Raw genomic sequence first — 15,313 nt, 5'->3', positions numbered from 1 at the left:
AATTTAATAAAATAGAAAAGTTATTTTAAATTATGATAACATTTCACAATATTACTGTTTTACTGTATTTTTGATTAAATAAATGCAAAACATTAAAATCTTAATTAATTATTCCAAATTTTAGGCTGCCAGTGTATATATAATTTATTTAATATCATTTTACTTATGATCATAGTAGGGATGAGAGAGTGAGGAAGACAAAACCCAGGTTCACCCACATCCAAATTTGCATAGTCCTATATTCATCATTAGGTTGTTTCTGGCATCCCTAGTTAGGCTTGGAATGAGTGCTCCTTTACGTCATGCTAGTGGAAATCTTAACTGCAGTTTATTTTCAAGGGATAATTGAGATTAACTTCATCTGTGAGGCATCAAAAGCCAAATGAAAGGAAAGAAGGGAAATCAATGTCCTAACTAAGGGAGTCATGCATTAATAATGAGCAGCCTGTAATGGCATCCTCTGCATCTGTTTCCCGACAAATATGTGCTTGGCCTGCAGTGTTTCGTGAGTGGAGCTTTACTGTGAAAAACGCCAGCACTCGTGATCACACACGTTCACTACAAAAAGTATACTGGGATTCACACTGCATCTGACCTCGTTCTGTACCTGTCACACATTATTAATGCATATAACAGGAATCTCCATAAGCAACACACACATGCATGCATATCAACACACAGGCCCTTTATATTCTTTAAGATTAGTTTTCTTCTTTTAGATTAGTTAATTTAGTTTGCTCTAGGTCAGACAGTGGTCAGACAGCTTAAAGAGATAAGACAGAAACTCTAGAGGAATTTAGCAGAAAGGCAGAGGCAGAGAAGACGCGAGAGAAGAGAAAAACAAGTGAGGCAGGTGAGACCTGAAAGCTGTCTTTGTGCGTTGCCTGGCAGTAGAAACACTGACCTTCTCTGTGAGACGCCGCACACAGAGACAGGTACACACTTTGATGAGAGGAGGGCACTTTCTTGACAAACACCTCCCCTTCAAAACTGTTGCATGCTTCCCGGCAGAGCAAACAAACAAACAAACCAAAAAGAACCTCAGTCTCCCTTCAGATTAACTGGCATCAGATTCAATCTCAGCTCTCACTTTCGATTTAGGCTTCTTAAAGCTGCCTTATTTTTTCACCCCCTTCATCTCCGTTCAACTGGAGCTTGCAGAGGGTAGATGCTATCGTTCCCCAGCTCATGTTTTGCATGTTCACTCCAAACACTGCACCAGTGTGTGTGTGAAAACAGCAGAACCGACTCAGACCACAAGACTAAATACACCAATTTCAAATCAAGCATGGCTTCATACCGGTGCACACAAAGTCTTTTGTGCCCACCACCAGGGTTGGGCACATGATGAGACACTTGATAACGCACCAATGGAGAGCTTTGATGTTGTGCAAATTCTGCAAAACTTACTGGACTATGTTATTTTGTTAACTTCCCCTTTTCAAACTGTGAACTGGCCTTTTACAGTGGGTATAGAAAAGAATCACCCCCTTTAAAATAATCACATTTTGTTGCTTTGCAGCCTGAAATGAAGACGGACACAGTTTTTGTTTTATCCAGCTGTATTTACTCAGTGCAACTTATAACATCCAAGTGAAAGATATAACACCAACATGACAGAAAAAAATTAAAAAGCAAAATCACTGAGTTGGAAAATGGATCACCCCCTCCTAAAAATGACTTGTTATATCAATCAGATGCAGCTAATCACCTTCTCAATGGCACACAAAGCCATTTGACTTTCAACTGTGATCAGCTGTGGTCATTTTGATTAGCTCATGAAATTTAGCATGAAAAGAGCTTTCCTGGAGCATTTCAGTCCTTGGTAGTGCAACTGAAGCAAACAATCAATTATGGGTGGCAAGGCACTGTCAAAAGATCTCCGTGATAAAGTTGTGGACAGGCACAAGTCAGGAGATTGATTCCAATCATTTTCAAAGGCTTTATTTGATTGGCTTAAATACATACAAATATTTTATTGTACTGTACATGAGTTTATTGTCTGGTAGTCATGTTCGTGTTTTTTAAGCACAATGCACCACTTTTTAAAAAATGCCTGAAATATGGCCCTTCACACTGTAATGCACTGGCATACATGATGCATTGCTTGCTCACTAATGTTTTCATGTGTTTGAGGATAGAACAAGAGTGTGTACATGGCAGTGCTGATATGAATGAACAGAAGGCTGTGTACTGAAGTGTGTTGTTAATATCTCTGCTAGGGTAACGCAGAGGGGATTCACTGAGCCATGCAGAGAGAAGGACTACCAAGAGAGAAGAAATTGCACTGCATCACTTCCAGTGGATGACAGCGGAGTTCACACGCACTTCTGTCGCATGGGCTTAACGTCCTGTGAACAGACAACTCGGAAGCAGTGAGACGGGAGAGAAAGAGCGCATCCGTGTCTCTGGTTTTCACTGATGGACAAGTGGACATTGGGGCTATGCTGGAGCTTCGGCCCCTGTTGTCCATCCCGTCTCCCCCCTGCTGAAGCTCCCGGCACAGCCCTGGAGCACAGAGGGTGAGAGAGACGGCCTCATGCAGGCACGCAAGAAGTACGTGCTTCTGGGCCTGTGCATGTGCTGTTGGCTGTTGCTCTATTACTGGGGCGGCTTGCAGGAACGGCTCCTGGGTCTCATCACCCACAAGAGGGGGGAGGCGGCACGGCCCTGGCCCAACTGGTTGGATCGGGACCTGCTCCCGGGTTATGCAGACCAGGCCGAGCTACAAAATGGTGGGGGTTCAGGTGACTCACCAAGGCAGCGGCGGCAGTCGTGGGCCGGAATCTACAAGGACAGTCGCTGCAGGATGGACACCTGCTTTGACTTTGCCCGATGTCAAAGGCAGAGCGGCTTTCGGGTCTACATCTATCCACCAGAGAAGGGCGAGCGCGTGTCCGAGAGTTACCGCAAGATCCTCACTTCAGTCACGGAGTCGCGGTATTACACGTCAGACCCTCGAGAGGCATGTCTGTTCGTGCTGGGCATCGACACGCTGGACAGGGACCAGTTGTCGACACAGTTTGTGCCCAACGTGGACGAGCGGATTCGAGGTTACCCGCTCTGGAACGACGGGCGAAATCACGTCATCTTCAACCTTTATTCCGGAACCTGGCCCAACTACACCGAGGACTTGGGCTTTAATGTGGGCCAGGCCATCCTGGCCAAAGCAAGCCTGAATACGGAACACTTCCGACCGGGCTTTGACATTTCCATCCCTTTGTTCTCTAAAGAACACCCCCGGAAGGGTGGAGAGATGGGCTGGTTAGTTCGCAACACCGTCCCGCCAAGGCGTAAATACTTGTTGATGTTTAAAGGTAAACGTTACTTGACGGGCATCGGCTCAGACACTCGCAATGCTTTGCATCACATCCACAACGGCAAGGACATCGTCTCCCTAACAACATGTCGCCACGGCAAGGACTGGGAGAAGCATAAGGATGCACGGTGTGACCATGACAACCAGGAGTATGAGAGGTAAGTCATGTAAATGAGCCAACGGGGAGTTTCTGTACTTAATAGCATGAGGTTTTAAGAGGAATTATGGCCGTTATGAGATCAGTTTCAGTTTCAGTGCCTGAATGGAGTTTGTCAGTGACACCCTGGGCTATGAACTCCGGTTCCTGTGTGTTAAATACAAGAAGCAGCTATCAGTTACCGTGGGGTGTGGGTGACTTATGTAATACACGGCAAAGTGTCAAGAGTGAATAATGCTGAAAATGTATCAAGTGTTCTCTTGAGAATGACATATACGGGGTATTGTACGTTATAAATGTGATTAAAGAAACTTTGACTTGCTGATGTTAGTGTAACTATTAGTTTTCAGCATTGCTTATTCAAAAAACATGAGCAGAATGAATGCGACAAGTGATCCTTCGCTAAGCCCCGCCTCCCTAGGTTCCTGTTGCTTACTCAGACAAGCTTTACTGAACATCAAATATGAATGAACTGAAGATTTCCATGATTGTATTTTTTTAAATTACATGTCACAATATTTATTTAAAGATAAAAAAGTAAAAAATACTGCTTGTATCCTCTCAACTTGGTATTTGTTTACCATTATATGATATATGTGATCATATTTAAATCATATTTTATCATATAAAAAAAAAAATTGCAAATACATTTTAATTGAATCTAAAATGTATTGTTTGCATCTAAAACTAAACATGCAGTTCTTTTATAGACTTACATTAGAAAAGAGCAAAAGTAAGGCAGGATTAGTCCGTGACATTTTAAGGCGGGTCTTGGCTAAGATTAATTTACACAAATATTTTACTTACAATTTACACTGAAATGTGTTCTGCTCACATTTAATGCGTGAGGCCCATTGTGCTTATATGAATGGAGTCATGTGACACAAAAAAACAATAAATGACTGTATATTTATGGTGAATAGTACAGTCATATCTCAAGTTATTGTGCACAGCTGTTCTGTGAATCAAACCATAAAGCTTTAAGCATTTTTTTATGCATTTCTAAATTGTTTTGTAACGTATGCATGACCCATCAGAATTAAACAGATTTAGGTAGAGAGATACTGTAGAAGAAATATGGGAAAGGAAGGGAGGAGAACTAATACAGGGCCACAAAACTACCACAGGGAATGTTTATCAAATCCACTGTGGGTCTTAAAGGAGCAGACATGGCCAAGAAGAAACCGAAGAAATAGTCTCAAACTGTTGAACAGTGCTTCAGACTTGTTTGCTTTTGGTTTGTGGTGGGGACAGAGCTCCACTCAGCACTGGATGAATGTGTTCATTTATTCCATGAGATAGGTTGGGGGGCTCTCCCACCCAGGAACAAACTTAGCCGACTTGTTAGCAGTATCGGTGTTAGTTGGTCCATGATCCATGTAAGGAAGAAAAACATTTATGAAATACTTTATTTCTTCTGGAATGAACATGGTGGCTTGCTTCGTGGAGGTCTAAGCAGGAAAAGTGTGTTGTATGCACTGGCAGGGGGGACTGTGACTGCTGAGGAGTTGGTGGAGGAGTGGGCGGTATGACTAAAATCTTATGGCGGTTTAAGAGTACAGTATATATTATGATAATGATCATTTTAGCAGGAAAACTCAACCTGAAAATGTTTTGTATGTTACATAAAATGTATTCTTGTCTTTTAATTTTTCATTTAGTAAAATAAATACTCTACCATAAAAGGGATAACATGAACAGATTTCATGTCATTTTTTGTTATTTATTTTATTAAAAAAATGTATCAATTGTTTTATTTTCTAAATGTATAAAATTAAACTTATTTTTTACTTTTTTGTTTTATATTATTCATTTTAACTAGATGAACATGAACCAAAAGCTAACAAATAATTGATAAGTCTGGAATCAGTACAGAAACGGCTTTAACATTGTGATATTTGAGAAATAACTTTTAACTTAATAAATATGAGCTGGAATGTGCTGAGCTGCACACCTGAGATCAGTTGAAGTCTATGTTAATATGGTGAATTGTATTGACAAATCTAGTGCCCGATTCAAAAGTTTAGGGTGAGTCTATATTTATTTAAAACCATAAAAACCTTAATATTGTTCAATTATATTACATTTCAAAATAGCTGTTTTCTATTTTAATATATTTTAAAATGTAATTTATTCCTTTGATGGCAAAGCTGAATTTTCAGCATCATTACCCCATTCTTCAGTATGACATGGTTCTTCAGAAATCATTATAATATGCTGATTTGCTGCTCAAGAAACATTTATTAATATTATGTTCAATGTTAAAAACAGTTGTGCTTCTTTATGTTTTTGTGGAAACCATGATACATTTTTTTTCAGTATGTTTTGATGAATAAAAAGTTCAAAAGTAACAGTATTTATCTGAAACAGAGACCTTTTGTACTATTATGAATGTCTTTAATGTCACTTTAGACCCATTCATTGCATCCTTCCTGAATAAAAGTATTAATTCACAAATTTCTTATTGACTTTTAAACAGTAGTGTATATATATACTTAAATGATATAGCTAATGGTTGACACATTTCTACCGTTCATACCGCCCAGCCCTTTGTTGTAGTTTTAAGATTGTTGGACACAGAATGTCACAAACTTGAGGGAAAATGGGAAGACAAGCAGCGACACAGCGAATTGGGTCTCTCTCTTATTTCACTGCTGTGGTACCGCTAGGAAGCTAAGGTGCCAAACTCAGAAACAGAACTTAGGAGGTTCTCTCGGGTTAATGATCACCAGCATCTGCTACTTCCACAGATTAACCTGAAGGCACACCGAGCACCCTACTGAACTCTTGCCCAGGGTGGAGAGATAGGGATGAACCTGGGGATGCTTCAGGAATGAGACAGAGGAACTTACTGCAACCAAATGGTCTACATTCATTCACTTTTCAGGGCTCTTTAAAAAAAGGGGGTTGAGGGGGGACTTGCATTGTACTGGGAATGTAAATGAGAAGGAGTGAGAGAGAGCTTGTGGGAAGAAAAATAGGGCAAGCTGTTTCGGGACAGTTTTGGGACACACAGACGGAGGATTATACTGCAATACTGATTATACTCTCTTCAATACGACCGTAGACTTCTGGGAAAGCAGAATGCGGTTGGATGTGTGTGTGTGTGTGTGTGTGTGTGTGTGAGAGAGTCTGAGGGTGTAATAGTAAAATGCGTTACCTTTCTTGACAGCTAACAAGGTCTCCATGACTACACTCCTACCATGTGCAAGACGTTCATACAGAAGAGGTCATTATTCTCGATTCTCAAGGAGAAAAGAAGAAGAATGCACTGCCTTTTTACATCTGCCATTGAAAATAAAACACAACTAAAGGAAAACACACACTCCAGGCGTAATAGTACTATTTTTAGTGAATTATCGCCTTGGAAGTGAATGTAAATGTTCACAACTGCGCTTAATGAACTTAATAAGGACCTTAACAGCGGCCTCTCATTCGTTCCGTGACCTTGTGTGTGTGTATTTGCGTACAATCGTTGGCAGGATGCAATAAGAAATGCTACACCCCACTGTAATTAGGGGGATATGAAATTGTACCCCTAGAAAGAGTGTGGTTTGTGTGGCTCGTGCACAAGCCAGCACAAACTAGGTTTATTTAGAACAAATAAAGAGAGAGGGAGAGGGCAGTCCATCTTTCTCTCTTGTCTTTTGTGTGCTCTGTTTTTTTCCAAGTTCTGTGTTTTTCTCTCACCGGGATTCTACTTTTAGGGATGCTAATTTGCTCTTCATGCATGGTCACTTTTTTCAGTCCAGCATACACCTCAGCCACATAGACATCACATGCATACTTATCAGTGCGCTAAACATGTTCACTCCTCTTCATAACCAGGATAAAATCATGAAGGGTAAAGGCCATGACCTACAATTCCCAGGATTTATGGATAAAATATTACATCAGACCACTCAACCTTAAATATACAGTGGTGTGAAAAAGTGTTGGCCCCCTTCCTGATTTCTTATTTTTTTGCATGTTTGTCACACTTTAATGTTTCAGATCATGAAACAAATTTAAATATTAGTCAAACATCAAAGTGAATGATATAACACCAACATGTCATAAGAAAAATTTAAAAAACAGAATCACTGAGTTGGAAAAGGGATTACTTCCTTGTGTCAGTATTTTGTTGAACCACCTTTTGCTTTAATTATAGCCTTTAGTTTGTTGGGATTTGTCTCTACTAACTTTGCACATCTAGACTTTGCAATATTTGCCCACAAGTCATTTCACAGATTTTCAATGGGGTTTAAGTCTGGGCTCTGACTAGACCATGCAAGGACATCTTTGTATCCTTTAACCACTGTGTGGTCAGTTTTTCTGTGTGCTTTGGACAAAAACTGTGTCCGTCTTGATTTCAGGCTGCAAAGCAACAAAATGTGATCATTTTTAAGGGGGTGATTCTTTTCAATGCCCACTGTAAATAGATAAATACACACACACACACACACACACACACACACACACACAAATACCTCTTCATTTTAAGATTTTATCAGCACATGCACTCCAATTCATTCCATGAACTGAGCTACAGGAACATCTCTATTCGATGTCGCCTACGCATTTTGGTATCTCACAGAATGTACTGCAGACTATTTCAAGCATAGTTGCTCGTTGATACTGTAATGTGTGGTGTTGTGTTAAACTAGGACATTGAGGGCTGTCAAACAGGAATCAAATTCTGCACCCGGTAGGCAGCTGTATACCTGTACATATCAACAATCGAACTGTTAATCTGACTCCATCGATGTTCCTGGTGTGGAGACAGCCAAAGTTCTTCAAAGTGTAAGACATCCTGCCACATCTATTATATATTATTTTAAAACCTGGTGAAATGTAGGGTTTACAAGCAGTCAAAAATATCACATTTAACTGCATGCTAGACAATGGACTCATTCATTAGACCACAGAAGAATGCTGATTCCCAAAAGACCCATTACCAATATAAGACATATCAGTCACATACGTAAAAATGTACATTGTATATAGAGATAAATGTCATTAGGTTTACACCGTTTAAGGGGCGAAATAGAATATTATTTATATGCCTTCTGAAACAAATCATTCAACCAATCAGCTTCCACACAGAAAAGCGGGAAGTTCTCTCCCTCAAGGGCAAATGCTCTCCATGTTAAATGGTGTGTATGAATAGTAGCTCATAATTTAGGGCTCTAATCTGTGCTTTATCTCGCTTTGCAGAGGTGGATTTGAGAGAATCCATCCGTATCACATCTGTTATTGTCTGTCTCCGCTGGAGCTGAAAGCTTTTGAGGAAGCATGAGCTGAAAACTCCAGGAGACTGATGTAAAGAAGCATCCCACATCCTCTTACCCTGTTTCTCCGCTTCATAATATTTAAGGCATGAAATGCCCTGATTTCCTGTGGTTTACCTCTGATTGTACAAATATACACAGAATACATGTTTTTACAATCACTCTGAACATAAACAGACTAGTTTTGAGAGTCTGCATTATGTAGCCCCTAGTGTTTGCCGTTCCAATACGGACCTCTGCCTTTGATATTTTGATGATTATTATAGAATAAGATATTTTACAATCATTCATTTATAGGGAAATAGCTAAAACTTTAGTAGCATCCTCACTATGGTAAACTTGTTGCAGCAAAGGAACTTCAGTATGTGTTTCATGGAAAGTAGTATGAATGTTTGCCTCGGAATGGAATCCTTGACCTTTTAACCACTTAGATAAAAATCTGTTAAATAAGATTGTTTGCATTCATTCATTTATTTGGAAATAGCAGAGTGAGCTCCACACTGACCTGTAGCTTGACTCCTGACTAAGCCTAGGTACACTTTTTGTAGCAAAGAGCATATGAAGGATATGGACACAGCTGGTCATTTGCAGAAGTCCAAGCACACCTGAGCCCAGGCCATCACTAAAGTTAGATCCAGCCAAAACCCTGCTTTCTATATCTGAGCCACCGTAGCGTCAGTGCACAGACAGGCTCAGAGTGTTAAACACAGGCACCGTGACGTGCCCTAGATAAGCCTGTCAGCCAGGCAAATGAGGAATGTATTCAGCTTTATGAATTAATCATTTGAGAATTCGTTGAACTTTTACTTGACAAAGGCCTCAATGGCAGCATTCCCTCTCTGTTCATGTCCCCCGCTGCGTCTCCGCTCACCTGTCGCAGTTAAATAGCGGTGCTTTCACAACAGCTTAATGAGTAAGTATCTCTGTAAGGTCTAGACGCCAAGTATGCAGTGTATCCATGGAAACAGTGGTCTAAACCCATATATACCAGATTTAAAGACTGCATTTTTGAATAATCCTGGGGAATGGACCGGATTACTTCATTTTAAGTACTGCATAGAAATGTCAAAATCGGCCTACCTGTAAAACTCACTATGATTAGAATAGCAAAATGTGTAAGCATAACTATCCGTTAGTAGGTCCACACAGAGTCTCCTTTTTGTTTTCACATCTGCCACAATTGTGGGGGAAATTGTGTTGAATGAACTGAAATATGATAAAACGTGTTGAACAGAGCTGAGAACACTACGCTCTTATTAGTATGGGTGAAAGAATTTGTAAATAATAAGTAAATGTTCAAATATTTTAAATATATTCAATAAATATAACATTTTTATAACAATTATTACTATTAATAATAATAATAATAATTATTATTTATATTTATTAATGATAAATTATAATTATGTAGTTTAATAAATTATCAAATAATAATAATTGTTATTATTAGTAGTACTAGCAGTAGTAGTAGTATTAACAACAATAATTATACTTCTCTGGAAATGTATTAAATTATAAGAAAGAACATTTAATACTTAAATTGTTTACAAATATTAAAATACAAATTATAAATTTTAACATCAGTCTGCCTGTAAATCTTATTATAGTTAGAATATTATAATGTCTGTGTGTAACTATACGATTAATAGGTCCGAACAGAATCTTTTTTTTTTGTTTTCACATTTTCTGCATTGATTGTGGGGAATTCTATAAAAAGGAATTGAAATATGATCAAATGTATTAAACAGAGTGGAGAGCACTGTACTCTTATTATTGAAGTTGAACATATTTGTAAATAAGCCAAAATAACAAGTCATTTTTAAATAAATATACTTAAATGTTGTTGTTAATGATCATTTATAATTATGTAATTTATTACATTTCCATATTATTATTATTAAAAGACTGATTTTATAATTATGTAGTTTAATACATTTCCACATTATTAATATTGTTAACAATTCTGTGGAAATGTATTTAACTACAAAATGATTATGAGAAAGAAAATATTTTATGCTCATTTTTCTACAAATATTTGCAACTATCAGGTGTTAACAATAGAAAATGATGGGCCAGAGTTGACATTTTAAAAGCTGACATAAAACATAGATAAAATAAAGTGATAATGTTTTACATGCAGATTCCATGCGGTCCTATTAAACCTATCGTTAATTGTCCCGTTTTTATTCTTCATTCATTCAATATTTAAAGTGGTTAGATGTACAGTGAATATTGCGCATGCATGTAGTCCAGTTTAAAATCCATGTTTTCTTTTGGCTAATCTGGTCTACTCTAATTTACAGGCAGTTTTTAATGATTCAGTATTCCATGTGGATGAATGCTGACGTAACACTGCACGCCGTGTAGCTTGAAGCGGCATCTTTGTGTTGTAACTCTGGTTCATGGCCCGTTCCAAACACGTAATTCCCTCTCCCACTGCATGCTGTTGTTTGCCTAATTTCCATAAACGTTGATCCCCGGCAATCTCTATTGTCTCTCCCTTGTTTTCTCTTCTCATAAGCAAGCCGTCATTGTTCAGTGGCTGCCAGCCCCTGCTCTCCCTGTAACTGACCGACTGGCATTTCATAGCGATTGGACATGCATCCTGTACATGTGGATGTTTCGATATTTTGGGACCACCACTACACGCCCTGTCTTTTCTCAGAGTGTCCCCGCATAGCCCAGTGAGCATGCTGTCCTCTTCGTCCCCAGCTGTCTCTATCCCATCATCCCCCTCCGGCTACATTGGCGGCAGTGCCCGGCACACGCCTAGAGTTGGGAATGCAGAAACCAGAGCCTCTCTCTCTCTCTCTTACATCCCTGCTCTCGTTCACCATCTCACGTTCTCATTTTCTAGGTACGGATAAGCGTTGACCCATGCTCACAAGTTTCCACACCCCCATCATAAGCTCTGTTCCAAAACTTACTAGCTGCGTATTGCTTACTTGGGAAGCTGCCTTGTAATGCAGCATCCTAACTGAAATGGAACCTCATAAGTAAGGATTAACATAGGAAACAGTGTTGCTTACCACATACAAAATGTATCTATCTATCTATCTATCTACCTATCTGTCTGTCTGTCTGTCTGTCTGTCTGACCGTCTGTCTGTCTGACCGTCGGTCCGTCTATCTATCCATCCACCCGCCTAACTATCTATCAGTCTGTCGGTCTGTCAGTCTGTCAGTCTATCTATCTGTCCGTTTGTCCATCCATCCATCCGTCTATCTGTCCATCTATCCATCCATTCATCCATCTATCAGTCTATCTATCTATCATTCTGTAGTTCCATATATCTATAGCCCTAATAAACAAATAAAACTAATCTTTTATGACACTTAACTTCACTATTTTTCAGTAATGAAAAGAGATTTGCCATCTTGCATTTATTTTTTTCTTTGCAAAGCATTCTAGAATTGCCTTCTGTAGAATGCATGCAACACACTAAAATTTGGCCAAAACAAGGTGTTGAGGAGGCAGCATAATTATGGTGCCTTTCTTTTAGAACAGCCTTCACGTAAGGAGTGCACCTTTGGAAAAGATCTCTGCTTTTTCGTAATCTTTCTCTTTCAGTCCTCTCAAAATATCTCTGATTACCTCAACCTGCGTCACACTTCTGCATTTCCCGTCTCCTATTGTTTCAATATCTCTGACTGAGTCTCATCCTGTGTAAAAGCCTCTCTCTCTCTCTCTCTCTCTCTCTCTCTACATTAATGTTCTCAGATGTTGTGATATATATATATATTTTTTTAGAAACGACACCTTTTTAGAGCAGTGTCTGATACTGTCTATTCTGATAACACACAAAAAATTAATTTGTGTATTCAATCACAATTGGGCACTTTGACTTCACACGGGGTTATTATAGTTAACTAAACCTAAAACCAAAACCATAAAAAAAAACATTCCTTGAAATGGAATAAACAACAACTGAAATAAAAACTTTTTAAATAACTACAATAACTAAAACTATAAAAATGAACAAAAACTCTATAGACTTATTTAAAAAAATAAAGCTAATACAAATGGCATATTCAATGTCAATACTTTAATTAAAATTAAAAAGAAAATGTAATAGAAAAATATTAGTAAACTATAATAGCATCTCAATGATACTAAAAATAATGCTGACTTGAAGTGTGAACATTATTTTTTGTTTGGGTTAATGATTCAGGAACGATTACTTACGTTAGCTGTCTGTTCTGAAGTCTGTAAAGCTTCCAAGTGAGACTACATTTACATTTAATCATTTAGCAGACACTTTTATCCAAAGCTACTTACAAATGAGGAGAACAGAAGCAATCAGACGAACGAGAGAGCAACAGTATACAAGTGCTGTGACAAGTCTCAGTTAGTCTAGCACAGTACACAGCTAGGTTTTTTTTTTTAATAGAATGGAATAGAATAGAACAGAATAGAATAGAATAGAATAGGTAAGTGCTAGTATTAGTTATTAGTCATTCCACCAGCTGGGCACAGTCCAGGAAAAGGTCCGTGAGAGTGATTTTGTGCCTCTTTGGGATGGCAACACAAGACGTCATTCACTTGCAGAATGCAAGCTTCTGGAGGGCGCATAAGTTTGAACTAGCGAGTTTAGGTATATTGGTGCAGCGCCAGTTGTTGTCTCTCTCTCTCGTCAGTAATGCGATCAGGTGTAGTGAGTGAGTTGTCTCCACTCCAGTAACTGCATTAAGCGCCTCTTTTCTGTAGCATCTGCCCCCATTGCCCATATCACTGCATGCAAGGCCAGGGTCACAAAGGCCAAAGCTGTTCCTGGAAAACACACACGCGCACACACACACAGGTTTGTAATGGAGGCCTGGCACCCTCTCTCTCTCTCTTCCATCGGTACATGCGATCTATATTCATTCATCTCCACCACAGTGGCCCTGAGGATGCCAGTGAATCTATAGATCTGATAACCCTGTGAGCCTCACACATGCACACACACTGCTCCCCGTGTGAAAATCTGGGCACCAGCTGAAGTACAAATACCTGTGATTTGCTCTTTCCGATTACTGGACAATGTTTAGATGTTTTTTTTTTATTGCCCTTTTTACCTATCACACATTTTAGTGATCAGCATAAATTAGTTTCATATTACAGAATTTACTACAATATTTTTTTAATCAAAACCTTTTCTAATCTTAACAAAACACACCCTGGACCACAAAACCAGTCATAAGGGTCAATTTTTCGAAAATTATAAATTGATCTGAATAAATAAGCTTTCCATTGATGTATGGTTTATTAGGATCGGACAATATTTGGCAGAGATACAACTATTTGAAAATCTGGAATCTGAGGGTACAAAAAAATCTAAATATTGAGAAAATTGCCTTTAAAGTTGTCCAAATTAAGTTCTTAGCAATGCATATTACTAATCAAAAATTAAGTTTTAATATATTTACAGTAGGAAATTTACAAAATATCTTCATGCAACATGATCTTTACTTAATAGCCTAATGATTTTTGGCATAAAAGCAAAATCAATAATTTTGACACATACAATGTTTTTTTGGCTATTGCTACAAATATACCCCAGCGACTTAACACTGCTTTTGTGCTGCAGGGTCACATATACAGTATAACAACAGTATGTTACTGTGATTGAGAGTATACAATGTATTTTTGGCTATTGCTACAAATATACCCCAGCGACTTAAGACTGGTTTTGTAGTCCAGGGTCACATATTGTTGGAAAGATCTGAGTCTCAAAGTTCCATATTTGGTGGTTATTTCATGATAGAAGTAATACTGTGATAGAAATGTATAAATTTGAGACCAGTTTTTTCGTAGCACGTGCGACATATATGTCGCACTGTACAGCCCTGGTAACAGGAAAATTCATTACAAAATTTAATGGCCATTTTTGGTATATTGAAAAGATATATTGTAATATAAACTTCAAATTTGAAACATAATTCATTTAGACATATGACTTTACTTTTATAGCAACTTTAGAGTCCAAAATATTTTGTAAAATATATTTATTTATATATATATATATATATATTTAGTACAGCACATTTTTGCAGTACACTTAAACTTCTATAACTTTTATACATTTTCATTTTTTTAAATGCTTTCACTTCAATAATATGCTGATTGACTTCTTTAAAAAGAGACCAAAATTCTGTGGTCTGTATTCCAAAGTTGAGTGATCATTCATTCATCATCCATTCATTCATCTTTATTGTCACAGTTTTAGTTATTAAATCACATATTTCTATATTTAATTCAGATTTCAAATGCAGTTTGCGGACTTAAATTGTGAATGTAGCTATATAAACCCAAATTATTTCATTCACACTGTGCAGTATGTAGACTTCGGCCATTTGAAAATAAAGCTAGGATTTTTCTAGGATCTGTAATCATGTATGAATATAATGACTTTATTGTACTGACAACATTCATAGACTATATTGAAGACTACCCCATTTTAGACACACCTCCATATCGGCTCTCTAGTGTGTTGGGCGGCATTGAGCGAATTTCTTCCGTGCCAGTGAATTACTGCGTGCTAAGTCAACCTGAAACTTCCACTCTAGCTCCTTATAATGAGGTGGC

The 15,313-nt window shown here is 38.2% G+C and overlaps 1 protein-coding gene across 1 annotated transcript in view; it reads left to right on the top strand.

Annotated features, from left to right (window-relative positions):
- LOC107754264 (exostosin-1c-like) overlaps positions 1 to 15,313 on the top strand; it is a 57,168-nt gene that overhangs the window by 5,302 nt on the left and 36,553 nt on the right. Inside the window, exon 2 of the mRNA XM_016570644.1 lies at positions 2,223 to 3,477. Within this exon, the coding sequence (XP_016426130.1) occupies positions 2,540 to 3,477 (938 nt within the window). The 5' untranslated portion in view covers positions 2,223 to 2,539. The remainder of the gene's footprint in view (positions 1 to 2,222; positions 3,478 to 15,313) is intronic.

Source organism: Sinocyclocheilus rhinocerous, unplaced genomic scaffold (assembly GCF_001515625.1).
Source record: "Sinocyclocheilus rhinocerous isolate Xijiao unplaced genomic scaffold, SAMN03320098_v1.1 scaffold262, whole genome shotgun sequence".
In the NCBI taxonomy this organism is placed as follows: Eukaryota; Metazoa; Chordata; class Actinopteri; order Cypriniformes; family Cyprinidae; genus Sinocyclocheilus; species Sinocyclocheilus rhinocerous.
The sequence above is the reverse complement of the archived record's forward strand: the minus strand, read 5'-3'. Positions and strand labels throughout refer to the sequence as shown.